Consider the following 17,920-nt stretch of genomic DNA (forward strand, 5'->3'; position numbering starts at 1 on the left):
CTTAAAGCCTTGTTCTTCTATAGGTCTCTCTAAATCTCAGATCCTCTGAAAGGTAAAAGTAGATAGCATATTAAACCAAATGAAATATGTGGAAGTTACAACACTCTGTATAAAATCATGAAGTATGGTAGCTCCAAGTTTTTGCCTCTTGAAAAAATACTTTAAATATTTTTATAATTTTTTTCCAGTTAGTTAGACACTGACATTTGTCCTTATATGTATGGACACTTCCATCTTGACCAGAAATAGTCTGTTAAATAATAATTTGGGGTGCAGTGAATTCAAAGTAATCCATAGTAAAGTGTTGTTACAGGCTTAGTTGATCTTCCAGTAAAAAGGGACCTGGGAGTGCTTATTGTCTGAGGCAGCAGAGGCATGCAGGGGGCTTGGAAGGGGGAGGAATGGCCAGGCTGATTCATTTGGCCTCCTCTCCCATTTCTGTTGTGCTGAGTCAGTGGGAGAGATACTTTTATCACATTCATATTCATCATTTTGAACACTCAAAAGGAAAAGTGCTCTACTTCTTTTCTGCCACTTCTCTTTAGGATATTTAAACTCATCCTTCTGTTGACAGCTCCTGACAATAGGAGCTTCTGTAGGAAACAAACATATCATACTAGAATTCTTGAAAAAGATGATAATGGAATTCTCAATCTTTGTGACAGTCAGAGCTTAAATTATTATATCTCCCAGCTAGTGAAATTACTAACCCTTTACCCTATCACAGTATCAGTGGATATGTTAAATAATGTTAAATCATTATTTTAACAGTAGTATTCCATATTTCACTATAGCATAAGTTGTACACGAAATATTCTGTTACCCATCCTACTCACCAGTTTGTTTTTTTATTTTTCTTTATGTACTTTCCTAGCATATTTGTGTAGTATCTTCTAATATATGTTGTTTTCGAGTTTCTTCTTAATATTTTGGGTAAAGTGAACTTAAAGTTACATCTTCTATAATGTTTATCAGTTGGCTTCAGAAGACAAAGTAGTAATATTATCCAAAAGTAAACATTGCTATTTTTTTTTATTTTTTAAATTTGTGTTCTCTAGTTTTATTAAGGTATAATTTTTTAATTCTCTGAATCAGTATATTAAAACCTTTGTTAAACTTATTGTCTCTAGCTTCAAATACATATTTTGACAGTAAAAATATTGGAACATTATAATATTCTCTGTTAATTACTGGTAATAGTAATTAATTTTCAAATGACATTTCTCTTTACCTAGAATTAGATTTTTCCCAACTCATTTGTTTTGATTCTTAAATTTCAGGACTATGTTTTGACACCTTTAGTGTTCTTCAAGAAGCCAAACCTAGTCTTTCTGTGACTCTTACTATTTAATGAGAAGAACTACCAAGAACCAGGTCTATAATGATTGATTTTGACTATTTCAATTATTGCAAAGCTCCTCGTGTCTTCTTTGATGTGTTCTCTCTCTGATTTGCATCTGCATTTTTTGTGCAATGCAGTAATATCTTAACTCTGTCTTGAAATACACCTAACAAGTTTACTGATTCTTTTCAGACTGGGAAGAAGAGCAGGTCAGCAGTCCAAATATTCTACGACTTATTTATCAAGGACGATTTCTACATGGAAATGTCACATTAGGAGGTAACAGTCACCTTTGTAATGGGATTTAATGTCTGTCTCATGGCAGCAGCATTCATTTGTTTAAATGTATTTGTCTGATTTTACCCCCCAAAAATGATAATTTCAAACTCATGAATTGTGCCTATTTTGGTAACTCTGTATTTTGCATTCTGTTAAATTTCATTTTAGCACTTTGATAAGTGTTTAGTCTCTTATGAAATAAACTCTATCTCATTAGGAGTCCATACCTATTATTTTGTAAATGTAATTTTATTGTACTTCTGGATACTATAAATTAGGTATGATATTTTTAAGTTAAAACCAGACACACAGAGCAGGGAAAGTATATGATCATTGATTTTCAGTTTGACTCTGATATAATTGACCATGGTGTAAGAACACATTAATGAGTTAGTGTGTGGTGTGGGGATTAAAAGAGCACATTTAGAACCAGGTTGTCCATGTATCCTGGTTCCATTCTGCTGTTTAACCTCGGAGAAGTCACTTGATGTTCCTTATCTATAAAATGGAGTAACAGTAGTGGCTACCTCCTAGGTTGAGAGGGTTAAATTATGTATTCAAGGCACTTAGAATAGTGTTTGGCACACTATAAATACTTCTTTGGTATCACTGCTCTTTATATGTGATTGGAGAGATGTAGCTCAATAGCACCCCCTCATGGGGGTACATTCTCTACCATCATCAGGGTTTGTTGTGTTTTTAGCACCTGTATTTCAAATATATTCTAATAATTAGAAACTTGTAGACAAATGAAGTGATCTACTTTAATATTTTTGTTTAAATATAGTCTGACTTTTTTTTTCTCTACACCTAACAATGAAATGTTTAATTTGTTTTTCCTTAAGGTAGGATATTTTCATTCATTCATTCAGCAAATATTTGTTTCTTACATGCCAACACTATGCTAAACAATTGGAGATACAGGGTTGAACAAGACAGAATGTCTTCCTTCAGGGTGCTCTAGTATTATGTAGTAGAAACAGATAAAACCCACTCAAAATACTAGGTGACAAGAGCTGTAGTAGAGGAATGCAAATGGTTAATATGACAGTATCGGGTAGGTAGAACACTTAATGATATAATTTCACTCATAACTTCGTTTCAGTGGCAGTATTATATAAACTAGTTTAAAAAGTGCTGCTGTCTACTAAGCTACATTTTAAATGTAGCCTTTTTTTTAATTTTCAAAAAATTAAAAATAGAACTACTGTATGACCCAGCAACTCTGTGTCTGGGTTTTTATCTGAAGAAAATGAAAACACTAACTCAGAAAGATATCTGCATCCTCTTGTTCATTGTACATCATTTATAGTAGATAAGATATGGAAGCAACCACTGTTTGTTGATGTATGCATAGATAAAAATGTCTCTCTCTCTCTCTCACACACATACACACACACACACACAGGAATATTATCCATCCATAAAAAAGAATGAAATCTTGCCATTTACAACAACATGGATGGACCTAACGAACATTATGCTAAGTGAAATAAGAGAAAGATAGATACCATATACTCTGTTATATGAGGACAATAGAGAAAAACAAACCAAGCTCATAGATACAGAGAATAGATTAGTGGTTGCCAGAGGTAGAACGTGGGAGAAATCAATGAACTGTGTGTGTATGTGTGTTTTTACTTAAATAAATTGAAGAATGAATGAATGATAGAAACTAAGCATTAAAATAAAATAACACTAATTTAACATAAAATAAGGAAGCTACATTTCCTTTGCACAACTGAGCAAAAGCCTAAAAATTTGTGACCTGCCACACATGGGCAGAGGATTCTGGTCTAGAGGAGCAGTCTGTGTTTTCCACTGGGCTGTTTTCCTCTACATTTGTTGAGATTGGGGGATATAAATTAGTTATTACAGACTATTGATCTCTCAGCAGGTTCACTCATCTCCAGGTAGATGACCCTCAAACCTTTTTTTTTTTTCCTGTAGATTGTTCTTTTCCAAGTATATATTACGCATTTGAAACAAATTTTAAAGAAGTAAAACTAAATAAATAAAATACAGCTGTTTTGGTTTGTTGCTCTTTTATAAAGTTACATTGACCAGCTCTCAGCTCCCTGGCTATGTTGTACATTCATAAGGGATGGGCCGTCTGTTAGTCTTTGGTTGTCTGTGCTTCACAGAAGCTCTTGTAATATTAATTGAATTTAATATCTTAGCTACATGAGTACACCTTGAGACTGTTTCCCTTTCAATATTTATGCATGTGAGAAATTTCCCAACAACTTATATCTTTAATTATCTTTCCGTCGTGGCCCCAGATTCTCAACTTTATATTAAATAAATATCATGGGATTTATGTTAAAATCAAACCATTAATTCATTCCCATTAAAGTATAAATTTTTACTAGCACTTTTTTGGAACTTATTTTTTGAATAATTAACAGATTGTTTTACTGTTAATATTGTCATTCTGTATTGCTTTCAATATTTTCCAAAACAAAACAAACTGCCTCTGGCTTTAGTGACTTAGACAAATAGCACAGAAGCATAACCTAGACCTTTCAGAACAATTAGTCTATCTGGATGTTTGATAAAGGTTGAATAACATTCAAGTATGTGGTTTTTTTGGTCACAGTTTTGCTTTTTAGTTTCCCCGTGTTCTCATATCTGGATAATAAAAGAGACAGTACACAGGGCCATGGTAACTATAAATACTTAAATGGCTAGTGAGGAGAAGATGTAGGCTAGCTTTGCACTGTTTGAGACTTGCTCTGTATAACCTTAAATTAGGCTTAGGACTAACGGCTATAAATCAAAAACAGGCAGATTACTATTCAATACAAGAAAGAATTATTTGAACGTGTCAAGCTGCCTAAAGAAGGAATAGACCACTGAGGGAAAAGAGTGAAATCTTTGTTATTGGTTACATACAAGCGTTAGGTACAGCCGTGGGTAGGGTTCAGTCATTTTGTGGATGGTTAAACCAGGAGTCCTGGGCATTCTTTGTCACTCTATGATTTTGTGGTTTTAGTAAGTCTTAGGTTTAATTTTTTTTGTTAGCAAGTTTCTTAAAACATAGCCCTGAATCCCTTTTGAGATACAACTTTTTAGTTCCATAGAATTTCAATCTACTAAAGAAAAGGTATGGTAACAGTCTTACTAAGGATAAAGAAGATCAGCTACAAATTTGACACTCAATACATTGGAGCTCATCTTTTCTCAAAATGTGGAGACTGGCATAAGAATCATCTAGGATACTTATTTTGAAATGAAGATTTCTGTGTCCTGGCTAGTTGGAGGAAAGCTCTCACTACCTCTCTCCTCCCCTCTTCCCTTCCTCTCTCTCTGTCTTCCTCTCTTCCTCTCCCTCTCCCTCCCCTTGTCCCCATTGAATTGAAATCCTGAGTGATTTTTATGCAGTGTTGAAAACTCCTGGCGTTGCCTGGGAGGCTCAGTCAGTTAAGCATCTGCCTTTGGTTCAGGAAATGATCTCAGCGTCCTTGGGATTGAGCCCCACATTAGGCTCCCTTCTCAGCAGGGAATCTGCTTCTCCCTCTCCCTCTGCCTCCTCCCTACTCATGTGCCTACACACTCTCTTCTCTCTCTTTCTCTTTCTTCGCTTTTTCAAATGAATACATAAAATCTTAAAAAAAAAAAAATAACTCCTGCTTTCGATATCCTACATAGTGTAGTAAGCAGAGGCTTCCACAGTGAAGGAAAGAGAAAGCCTTTAAATTCTTATATCCCTCTTCCTTTCCTTTCTTTGATACTGTTAGCATCAGTATCTACTATTTCCAGTTAAAATTCTGATGGAGAAGAAAAATAATAATCCCCATCAGTCAAATTTGTAGCTTCAAATGGTAAGCCACTCAGCAGCTTTCGGGCCTGTCCACATTTCTCTAAGTGTACTTCATTTCTCTGCTCACTTACTATTTTCTGAGATCCATCTTCTTTGCTTTCTCAAAATGACGATTATGATGAGGGTAATATTTACTGCATGTTTTCTCTGTGCCAAGCCCTGAACTAAGCACTTTCCTTGGATTGTTTTGTTCAATCAATACAGCTGTAAAGGGCAGATGATAGAATTATTTTCTCCCTATGGGTGGAGGAAACTGAGGCCAGGGGACAGGTAAATGACTCGCCTGTGACTCATCTCAGGTTGGCAAGTAGTGGAGATGAGATTTTCAAGCCAGATCTGGCTTACTAGAATCTAGGAGATGATAGGAGAGTGATATGTAGTTTTAAATTCAGTTAGTCTTTCCCAGCACATTTAATGAAAAATTTTATAATACTAAGTTTTATTTGCATTTTAATGTTAAATCAAGCCTAGGAGATTATCCAAAAATGGCCCTCTTCTTCTTTCATCATATTGTGTATTTATGGGCCATCATACTTCATTTGAACTTGAAAAGTTAAGAGAATAGACCAAAATACTGGCTGGCCAACTTTTTAAGTAAGATGGACACTCATCTTGATAATGAAATATGAATATTATTGAAGATAATTAGGACTCTTTTTTTAATCTACATGTTAACCATCATCCTATAGAGCACAATTTAAAAAGCAGGTAGCAGGAGAATCATACTTGCTAAGTAATGATCTTAAGCATGCCTTAAGTTTATATAGTTAGTGATGAGAAAGTAGGTCTAGATGTCAGGACTGAGTCATCTCAATTATGGAAATAACTTTATAAGTTAGATATACTGGCTGCTTCTAATTTTATACAGAATAACAAAGAGATTAACCATGAAACTTAATGTTTGTATTTGCTTAAATGGTTCATGGATACATGGTTGTGTGTTATATTATTCTATGTCTGAAATATTTCATAATAAAATGTTTTATTATGAATGAGAAAAGCCTTTTAAATTAAGACTTAACTAGAAAACAGTGATTATTAATAATGCCAAAACAGTGATTTTCTTAAAGTAACCTTTTAAAGAAAATTACTTCCTCATTGAATAATACAGGGTTGAGAATAAATATGTAAAATTAAGTTTGTTGTTTGTTCTACATTATAGTGACCTCTTTGGTGTATAAGAATATTATTAAGTGACTGCATATTAGATAATTAGATTTAGAAACAAATATCTTTACTTTTCCCTAATCTAGGAAAGATATTCGCAGAGACTTTTTTAGTTCCTTTTCTTATCTGCACGTTATCTCCAATATTAATTAATTTTGTATTTTTTTCTTGTCCCTTTCCTTCAACAGTAGGGGTATCAGTGTCACACTAATGGCCATAGCTGGGTAGAATAATTTTTGAATTGTTTCTGATAATATTAACCTAATTTCATTTTGTAAGAGGTGCTCTAACTTGTAAGAAGTTCAGTCTGTATAAGAGATTCTATAAAAAGCAATCAATTCTTTAAATGGTTTCAATTCTGGGCAGCCCGGGTGGCTCAGCGGTTTAGTGCCGCCTTCAGGCCAGGGCCTGATCCTGGAGACCTGGGATCAAGTCCCGGGTCAGGTTCCCTGCGTGGAGCCTGCTTCTCCCTCTGCCTGTGTCTCTGCCTCTCTCTCTCTCTCTCTCTCTCTCGTCTCTCATGAATAAATAAATAAAATCTTTTAAAAAAATAAATGGTTTTAATTCTGATTAGTGATTTCAGTAGGTCAGTAAATATGTAACAGAATATCTTCTGCTTTTCCTATAGCATTAAAACTTCCTTTTGGCAAAACAACGGTGATGCATTTGGTGGCCAGAGAGACATTGCCAGAGCCAAACTCTCAAGGTAAGCTTCTCACTCCAGCTACAGAGATAGGCACTCAAGAATGGTTCCGTGTTTTTGGACCTTCTGAGGGAAAGGAAGTTTTCATTGTTTATGAACAGAGCTTGCTAAGCAAATAACCAGACATCCCGGAAATGGGCTATAATTAAAACAGGCTATAATTATAATTTTTTAAATTAAAAAAAATTTTTTAATTAAAATTTTTTAACTTAAAAATTGCAAATATTAAAAATAAGTCTTATTACTTTTGGATGCCACCCCTCCCCACCACCTAATTTGAGCATTTTTATAAACAAAGCTTTTCTGCATTTTCTTCAGGTCAGAGGAATCGCGAAAAGACTGGAGAGAGTAATTGTTGTGTAATCCTGTAAACACTGTCTACTACGTGTACCGTGATGTAGTCTTTGTCTTTCATGCTGCTGGAAAAGAAGAGACCCAACATTGCTTCAGAAACCCTTAGGAAGAGTCTGCCTGTAAATCCATGGAACTGAATGATCTCATGAACACTGTCATTTTCTCTCATCAAAGTGAAAAGAACCAAGAACATTTTTCACTACGATTTTTTATTTCTAGTATCTTTGTTTATGTTGAGCAGTTTTAAAATATATTGGTTTTTGAATGCTATCCATCTCCGGGGGCAAAGTTAACAAGTTCTCTTTCCTAGCGGAAGCCATTTTGCTGCCACAGAAATTTTCATCACCAGAACTAACAAATCAAGTGTTCCAAATATAGTTTGCACTAAAAAAGATTGACATGATTTTCTTCATCAGCAAAATTTACAACCTGGTTTATGGCACCTAGAAATGCTCAGAAATACAATTCCATACTGGAACACACTCAGCAATTAATGAAGTTAATTAGTGGGCCGACTGGAGAGGGAGAACTGGAAAAGAAACTGAGCTGTTGGGTGAATTCTATCAGAGTCAGCCATGATGGCCACACTGGCACAGAATACAAAACTGAGTGTGACTCTTTTCACTGCAACAAATGAAAAAAACAAAATGTGCCTGTTGTTTAAAGCACTCAGTGGAGAGCTGATGAAACGAATTGCTTTTCCTTTCACACACGCACTCCTCAGTCACGCGGTCACCGAGTGCTTGTCCACACAGCACAAAAGGGGTGCGAGTGCGCTTCCTAGCCTTAATGTGGGAGGTTCAATTCCATACTCATAGACTTGCATTGCCGCGCAGAGATAATAGAAAACCTCATTTACTCATCAGTTTTATGTATTTGAACATCAGCAAATTGAATTTTTCCATAATTATTGCTCATCTGTAACTGTGTCCAGTGTCACACTTACACATTAGCATTCAGGTGAATTCTTTAAATTAAAAATAATTCTCCACAGTAACTAATTTTGTTTCTTTATGTAGTTTGCATTTGGTATTAGTGCTTGCAATTGTATTAAAATCAAAAGCTGACTTTTAGGGCATACTACATGATGAAGGATGCCATTCTTTTGTTTTTTACCAATAATTTAAAAATTGATATGCTAAAACAATTTGCACAGCACTAAAGCATGAGCTAGTTTCATCTAAACCTGTACAAATATAAAAGATTTTATATTTTTTCGCTGGGAAGAAATTCTTCCTGGATGAAATTACAAATATGTGTAGAATATATTTAATAAAAAACTTATAAAATACCTAACTATAGAACTTAAATATAGATTGGCGTGTAGTATATAGAACAATATTCCATATAAATAACTTTAGCCTTTATAAAAATGAAGTTGCAGGCTGACATTATGTTCTGTACTTAAATAAGTGTCCATGGCCCTTAAAAACATCTAAGTGTAAATGGTTTCAAATGGTCAACTTTGTCTAAAGTTAATCAGGTTATTTTATTCATTGTCGATGCTTTGATGAAAAGGCTTTATATGCAGTAGATCTACGAAAATATTGTTCATACTGATCAGAATTAAATTTGTATAGAGCAGAGTTTTAAAACGAATGTAAATAGCACTAAACATTTTCTTTCTGCAACCTGTACTTAATAGATTCTTTCTGTAAACTAAAGAGAAAAAAATATCAGTGCATTTCAGTGGTAATTTTAAAGGTCTTGATTAAGTCGATTATTGTTTAAGCACCGTCTCAGCCATGTTAAAATTGTTTTCTACTTTTATTTCTGAATCTTTAAGAGATTTGTTTAATATTCTGTTGTTAGTTTCAGGAGTATTCACGATGTATCTTTGATATTTAACCTGGTTAATTTGTGCACAGAGCAACAATGGATAGCATTATGCAGTCTCTGTTATCACTAAAATGTTGTATTCAGATGTTAAATATTTATATGCTTTGTTGACTAGCTTAAATGTGAATTCTGTTAGTGTTGACTAAAGAGGAATCTGATAGTTACTTAATTGGGCAATTATGCCATTTATTTCTCTCTTCTTCTTTTGTAAAACTACTGGTAATTATTTTTAATACCTATTTTAATTCTAATTCCTCTTCTGTTTTTCCAAAGTTAAAGACTATCAGTTAATTTAGATTGAATTTTTATGATGGTTTAAAAAAATAATTCTCTATTGGTTTTCAATATATTTTTCTGTGTGTTCCCATGTTATAAATTTCCCTTTTACAAGACCACAATCTAAAGTTTGCAAAATGGGTGAACTGGTTCATTCATAGAGAAAGAATTATGTCACTTAATTCCTGATAACATTGTTGTGCAAAATGAAAAAAAATTTAAAATAGCAGTAAAATTATATACTGAAAACACCAAAAATTTAGATGCCTTAATAGTATATCCATGAAAATACTCAACTGTCCCTTTGGAAATAGTTTCTTGGACTGCCTGATGTCTGAAATATGATTAATCATATCCAAGGCTACCACTGAAGATCCCTCTGCCAAAAATAACAGCTCATTTACCAAGAGGTAAAGGCTGCATAGATCCAGTCATGTAAATAAAGCCTGAATTATGGGCCTGGGATACCTGCCCAGTGCTTGCTATCTAACTCACCTCTTTTACCTAAATTATCCTAGACTTTGTTAAGTGTTCCGGACAAGGCAAAGCTTTTCTTCTTTATTAAAACCTCAGCATGTCTCCTTGATCTGAATTATTTGCTTTCTGTTCAAGATAGGTTGTATCTTATCCTATCATGAAAAATAGAGTATCTAACATCGTCAGTCACATTAAATGAGGTTTTCTCATAACATACATTTATCCTTAGTTATGTGTCATCTTGACCAATGTTGCAGTAATTTCTGTTAGCTGATTGTGGTAAACAATGTTTAATGTGAAAAGAAATTAAAACTTTCTTCATCTGTTGTAGAATATTTTCTTCTTTTAAATGACTTCTATTTGTAATTTTGATGTATCTTCCTGTTATTTGTACTGCTTTTCTCTCTTATTCCCTTCCATTTATTTTATTACATTCTTCAGTAAAATCACACCGCACCAACCTTTCTTTTATTTTGACCAAAATCAAAGAGAAATGATCAAAATTTAGCATGCCTTCACACCATCCTTATTGGCCACTGTCACAGGCATGTCTTCAATTTTTTCACATTACCATTTTGTAATACAGTCTCCTGTTAGCTGAACAGCAAATGTGTGGGAGGAGGGCTTGAAAGAAGAGTGCATAACCTGTGATTATGGCTGAAATCAAACTGCAGGCTGCTGGCTCCTATCCAGGCACGGTCTCCCTGGCCAGGGGGCTTTCTTCCCAAGCCCATATGTAACACCCATGAAGATCTTTTACAGACTTGGTGGGAAGGGCATGGCTTCTGGAAGAGCTCCCCGGCAATATTAAGTGAGAAACCTGTAATCCTTGGAGAGTAAAGTTTAAACCAGCACTAGAATATGAGAACGTTTCACTTTTTATTTGGTGGTCTTTGACAACGATGTCAAATGTTTGCCCTTTAATATTATTTTGTATGGTCTGCCTCTTTTTTCAAAATCATGACTTTCAAGAAATATAGCATAGACCTAAGAAGTCAGCAGTGGAGAAAAGGGAATGTCAGCCTTCTATGATTCAACCAATGAGAGAGGTAAACACACACACATTTTTTTTTAAGACATGTATTTATTTATTAGGGAGACATAGCATGAGCAGGGAGGAGGAGACGGAGAGAGAGAAGCAGGCTCCCCACTGAGCACGGAGTCCTATGTGGGCCTCAATCCCAGGACCCTGGGATCATGACCTGAGTCAAAGGCAGATGCTTAACCCTCTGAGCCACCCAGGCACCCCCACACTTGTGTTTCTTTTTTCTCCCCCCCGCCCACTTATGTTTCTTAAAATGTCTTTGAAGTGATTTGTTTTTGAGTTGGGAGAATCTACCTGGGTTCAAAGTATAGTTACTGCGTGTTCAAACATTATCTAAGTTTTTTATATTTCCTGAGCCGTATTTCAGTGTAAGAAGTCTACAGTGTATTAAGAGAAACTTTGCTCTATTCAAATAACACGAGGAGGGAAGGAGTGACTGCCCATAGGTGGTCCTGAAGCCTTAAGGTTCCAGCTGGTGCTGCTTTTAGACTGTCCACATGTTCATATATAACAATACAGTTTGTAGTTTCATTCAGTTCTCAGTTGTCCATAAGATAGTTTCCCCATCAAACTGGAGACGGGCTCTCTCAGGCCCCACTTCCTTAACTCCATGTTCTCTGGGGGCATTGCTTCATGAGTTCCACTAATTTGACACTTTCCCCTTATGTTTCTCAGAAGCACTTTTTAAGCTGATCATTTTAAGAGTACATTTTGACTGATATTCAGTCCTCAGGTTTCAGAATGCCATGAGAATATCTGGACTTTGGAGTAACGCCTGGCTTCAAGCTGGTGACCGAACAATGTATTTAATCTGTGGGCTTCAGATTATATAGATTTATTAAATATTTTATGACAAACTGGCAAATCTGTCAAAAGTCTTTATGTCAAAAATTAAGTGCTAGGCATCAACATGTACTCGAAACTTTACAAAAATAGCTTACGAAAATGTCAGAAAATTCGTGGATGATTCTATGTTAAGAGACTTCTAAAACAAAGACAAGAAGTGAGGTGATCTTAAAAATAAGCCTGACATTAGAGGAGATGTAGAGGACCCAGTAATCAATGAGACATGGCTTAGATTCCAGAGATTCGACGGTAGGCACAGGACCGACCATATTAACACAAGGACGTAACTCTCGAACTTTGAGGTGGGCTTTGCTGGGTAAATGTAAAAGTACACATATACATTGTTCAAAAGAGCTGAGTCTAAAAAGGGTGGGAGGCAGCACAATGTCAAGAAGACACGTGGAACTTCACTGACGTGAGAAGTGAAGCAGGTGAAGAGTGATGGGGAGAAGAGACAAAAATATGGGCTGATACTTCAAATTTGGGCTACTGATTTCTGAATCTACCTCGGGAATCACTGAGGCAAGGCACTGCGCGGATGGACAGGACTTCCCTGGAGTTTTGTTTTTTTAGATTTTATTTATTCATGAGAGACACAGAGAGGCAGAGACACAGGCAGAGGTAGGTAGCCCCAGGCGGGACTCGATCCCAGGACCCCGGGATCATGACCTGAGCCAAAGGCAGCCGCTCGCTGACCACCCAGGCGTCTCCGCCCGGGGGTTACTCACTGAGACCATCTGTTGGGCCTGCCTTGCTGGGAATGCCATGTCACAGTTGTGCCTCAGATCGCTGTGATGACAGAGTCCTTGAGGCAGGAGCTGCCGAGGGCGCCACACCGGCTCCTGCGACCTTACAAGAGACTTCTGCCTCTGGACATTATTCTGTCTGGATGTCATTTCTGAGACCGCTATGGCCACCCAGCAACCCTGAGGGGGACGGGTCCCTGCGCACACTGCAGAGCTGTGGTTTCTGCCCAGCGTGAAGCCCACGCTCCAGACGTCTTGAGAGGCCATCTAGTATATTTATCGGAGTTTGTCTCTATTTCCAAAGACATTCCTAATGACCCACAGAAGGAAATGCTAGATGTCAACATTTACTCCAACTTTATGAAATCAGCTTGCAAAAAGATTAAAAAATTGAAGATGATACTGTGTTCGAATCTCTCAAAAATAAATGCTTCACTGGTCGCAAATTATCCTGATGGTAAAGGAAAATAGGGACTTCTAAAGACACCATCATGACCACAGTCCAGCTCCCCAATTGTGATTTTTTAAAAGGCAGGAGCAGAAAATGAGAGTTTGGACATAAAATCAAAGAGGGAGACAGTGTCAAACACCCCTGTGCTTAGTGTCTGAAAGGCCTTGAATGAGCTGGAGTTGACAGAAAATCATAAAAAAGTACTTTTGCTGTGTTTGAAACAAAAAAGAACAAAGCAGGGATACAGCACTGGTTGTCAACCCTAGCTGTGCCTTAGAATCACCGAGGGGATTTTCGTTTTTTAATATTTTGCTTTTTAATATTGATGCTTGGGCATCTCACATGGGCTGAATTAAATCTGCACACTTGTGGCTTGGAGCATTTGCCTGAATTTCGGCCCATGACCAAAACCAGAGCCACTTAAATACCAAGAATACAAGGGAACACAGTGGAGAGGTGGGAATAAGCACAGTTCAAATGGGATTGGAAACCAAGTGAGATGGTGGGGACAGGAATCAGGGGCCAGCTACCATGGGCTCAAGCCCCCAGACCCAGGCTACACTCACCTTCCCAAATTCTAAGGGAACCTGTGCGCTGAGCAATCCTGTCCTACTGTCAGCAGTGGAGGGGAACCCCAGACCCCCTCCTTCCTGCTGGCCCTTGCACACGCTCACCCCCACACCCATTCTGGGGCTACAGGGAGGCCCAGACAACCCTGTCAGTATCTTCATCATGACCCCCAATCCCCGTGTGCCCCAGGGCATCTGTTTTCTGGTCCCATTTCCTCCCCTCATTCCAGAAACCCTGTCATCCGGCCTGCAGAATTCAGGATTGGGCAGAAATCTGCCATATTGCCTCATCCTGGAAGTTCTCTTTCATTCTTGAATTGTCCATTGAGGGTACTACCTCCCCTGCGGGCCTGGAAGTACTGTGTTTTCAAAAATGGTCACTGACCTGAGTGCTTGCTGGGTGACCAACACCATTCTATGGTCATGATGTGAACTCGTGTTACAGGTGATAAAACAGGCCCAAAGAAGTGTAGCTTATTTTTGACCATAGAGGTTCACTTTCCCGGCAGAGGCTGTTCCCGAAAATACTCTTTGCGGTTCTCTTTTGTTTTTAAAATTAACATTTGCTCATTGTAAGAGCATCTCATGACTATAGAAAAGTATGAGGAGTAAGAAACTAATCCCATCACCCACAACCAATTACTAGTATCTTGGTAAATTTCATCTAGTCCTCTTTATTAATATGTACATATGAAAGTGAAAACAGGGATCCCTGGGTGGCGCAGTGGTTTAGCGCCTGTCTTTGGCCCAGGGCACGATCCTGGAGACCCGGGATCGAATCCCACATCGGGCTCCCGGTGCATGGAGCCTGCTTCTCCCTCTGCCTGTGTCTCTGCCTCTCTCTCTCTCTGTGTGTGTGACTATCATAAATAAAAATTTAAAAAAAAAAAAAAAGAAAGAAAGTGAAAACAACAGACCCTATACACCAGTTTTGTATATTATTTTTCTTCTTTAACATAAGTATATCCCTAGAATATTAAATCTTCTTTGAAAACACCTTTGTTGATAGCTATGTAATACTCCATTTTATAGGCATATGATTTTCATGCCTGCATTTAATAAGTGTTTAATGTTAAAATTACAAAGGGGGCAGCCCCGGTGGCTCAGAGGTTTAGCGCCACCTTCAGCCAGGGGCGTGATACTGGAGACCCGGGATCGAGTCCCACATCGGGCTCCCTGCATGGAGCCTGCTTCTCCCTCTGCCTGTGTCTCTGCCTCTTTCTCTCTCTCTGTGTCTCTCATCAATCAATAAATAAAATCTTAAAAAAAAACAAAAACAAAAACACAAGTTTAAAAAAGATAATAAAATAAAATTACAAAGGAATAGCACTATGCCCTCACCAGAATGGCTAAAATGATAAGAAATGGCGATACCAAGTGTTGACAAGGATTTGAAGCAATAGCCATATGATCTTAGAATATAATTGAGAACAACTCTTGACAAAACTATTTTGTAGTATCTATTAAAACTAAAAATATATACATATTGTGACCTAGAAATTCTTCTCCTGGATAAATATCCAACAGAAAAGAATGTGTCCATAAAATACATGTACACGGATCTTTCTAGATACTTTACTCATAAGAAGCAACCCGAGTGTCCATCAACAGTACAATCGATTTTTAAATTGTGGAATATCCATACAATGAAATATCATTAAGCAGCATAAAACAATAAACCGCTGCTGTGCCTTATGCAACAACATTATTTAAGGAAGAAGCCAGACATAAAATAACACACGCAATATGAGTTCATTTAAAAGTTCACAAACAGGCAAAGCTACTCTATGGCGACAGAGTCAGAATAATGTCACCCTTTGCCAGGAAGGGGTGCTATTAACTAGGAGAGAAAATGAGAGGGGTCTTTGGTGGTGCTGAAAACATTCTGTATCATGAAATGGTTCCAGGGCCATACATACGCAGGTAAAAATCACGATATTCATTTAAGATTTACGTACTTTATATAATTTCTGGATATAAGTAAGACTCTATAAAAACTAAGGATGAAGAAAATATTTAACACACACCAACCTTACACCAGGAAACACACATAAGGCAGTAGGGATGTAGGGGCAGTTACCCAGGCCACCTCTGAGATTCCTGTATTTCACTCAGTCATGGAATTTTGGACATTGTAGCCAATTTCAAACATTTCTATACATAAACCAATATGAGAAACTACTAAGAGGGGGCTCCTGGGTGGCTCAGTCAGTTAAGCGTCCTACTCTTGATTTCAGCTCAGGTCATGACCTCAGGATCCTGGGATCCAGCCCCGTGTTGGGCTCCACGCTTGGCATGGAGTCTGCTTGGGATTCTCGCTCTCTCCTTTTCCTTCTGTCCCTCCCTGCAGTGCATGCATTCTCTCGAAAGAAAGAGAAAGAAAGAAAGAAAGAAAAAGAAAGAAAGAAAGAAAGAAAGAAAGAAAGAAAGAAAGAAAGAAAGAAAGAAAGAAATTATTAAGAAAATGTCAAATACTTGACTATATGAAGAATGCAAATTTTAAAAATTTCCCAACTTTGTATTGAGAAATTCCAAACCTACAGAAAAGTTGCAAAACCGGTCCAGTGAAAACCCCCATATCCTTTATCTACATATCCATCAGTTGTTACCATTTGCCACATTTGCTTTCTCTATATATGTAGAGAGAAATAGACAGGTGGAATACAAAAAGACAAAGATTTGGGGGTGAGTCCTGAGTCTTTTGAAAGTGCAAATCTCATGTCTCTTTACCCCGAAATCCTATAGCATCTATTTTCTAAGAAACATTCAGGAAATTCCTTTCATATTCAGGCAGTGTAACTTACTTAAAGTATATTATTTGAAATACAGCCAACATCGAAATTTCTACAACTATCCCAATAACACCCTTTAAACTGTGCCCCCCCCCCCCAGTCTAGGGGCCACTCGGGTATCACACGTCTCATTTATCATGTCATCTTAGTCTTCCTTCTCCAAGGGGGGTGTTTTGTCTTTCAAAACATTGCTATTTTCTAAGGGTTCAGGCTAGTTGTTGTGCAGCCTCTCAAGAGACTTTGGAGCCTGTCCTCCTGCACCCTGGTCCTCCTTGCTCCTGAGGGAGCACTCTCCCACCCCAGCTGGGAATCTCTTGCCATCAGGCAAGAGTATCCATCAGCCTTTTTCTTGTAGTCCTCGACTGCACTGCAGGGAACCGAACTCCTGCCCTCTGGAAGTGGAGAGAGCTGCTCAGAGGTCCTCTGGCCACACTTACTGGCTGCTGCTTGGGCATCCATCACACTTAGGTGCCGGGACTGTGAGCCCTGCTGACTAGGAAAGCCCATCTCAAAATAGGAAACAAACCACCTCCAACACTATCATTGCCTTGAAATCTTATTTTGGGAACATTATATTCTAGAACTGAGTGAAGCAAAACAGGAGAAAAGTGAAAGGAAGGTAAAGCCATGGAATATAAGGAGCCCAGCTTCCTGTACGGAGCCTGGTTCATCCATGTTTTTTTTTCCAGATCATTTCCCCATCGCTGGCTCCTGGCAGCACGATGCAGAGCATCTGTGTTGTATGAATATACTGCAATTGAAAATCCATTCTACTGTTGATGCACATTTGGGTTGTTTCTTGTTTATGAATGAAGAAGCGGTGAGGATTCTTGTACATGTATTTTAAGTACAAACATATTCCTTTTCCAAATGTTATTTCCCTGTCTCACCCCCATGTTAGATCAGAAAATTGGGCACGTGTATGGCTCAGGAAGCTATGTGTGATGGCTAATTTTGTGTGTCAACTTGACTGGACTATGGGGTAACCAGATGTTGTGCTGGGTATTTCTGTGAGAGTAGTTTTGTTGTTGTTGTTTGTTTTTGTGAGGGTAGTTTTGGATGAGATTAACATTTAGACCAGTAGACTGACTGAGCTAAGCTGATTGCGCTCTGTGATATGGGTGGGCCTTATTCAATCACTTGAAGGCCTGAATAGATCAAAAAGTTACCCCTCCCTAGAGTGAGAGAGAATTCTTCCTGCCTGATGGCCT

General features: G+C 37.6%; 1 protein-coding gene across 1 annotated transcript in view; it reads left to right on the forward strand.

Moving 5' to 3' along the window:
- Window positions 1-10,593, forward strand: part of UBL3 (ubiquitin like 3) — a 69,183-nt gene extending 58,590 nt beyond the window's left edge. The window contains exons 3-5 of the mRNA XM_077868227.1: window positions 1,535-1,621; window positions 7,240-7,317; window positions 7,633-10,593. Coding sequence (XP_077724353.1) covers window positions 1,535-1,621; window positions 7,240-7,317; window positions 7,633-7,685 — 218 coding nt within the window. The 3' untranslated portion in view covers window positions 7,686-10,593. The remainder of the gene's footprint in view (window positions 1-1,534; window positions 1,622-7,239; window positions 7,318-7,632) is intronic.
- The last annotated feature ends 7,327 nt before the right edge of the window (window positions 10,594-17,920 follow it).

This window comes from Canis aureus, chromosome 24, assembly GCF_053574225.1.
Source record: "Canis aureus isolate CA01 chromosome 24, VMU_Caureus_v.1.0, whole genome shotgun sequence".
In the NCBI taxonomy this organism is placed as follows: Eukaryota; Metazoa; Chordata; class Mammalia; order Carnivora; family Canidae; genus Canis; species Canis aureus.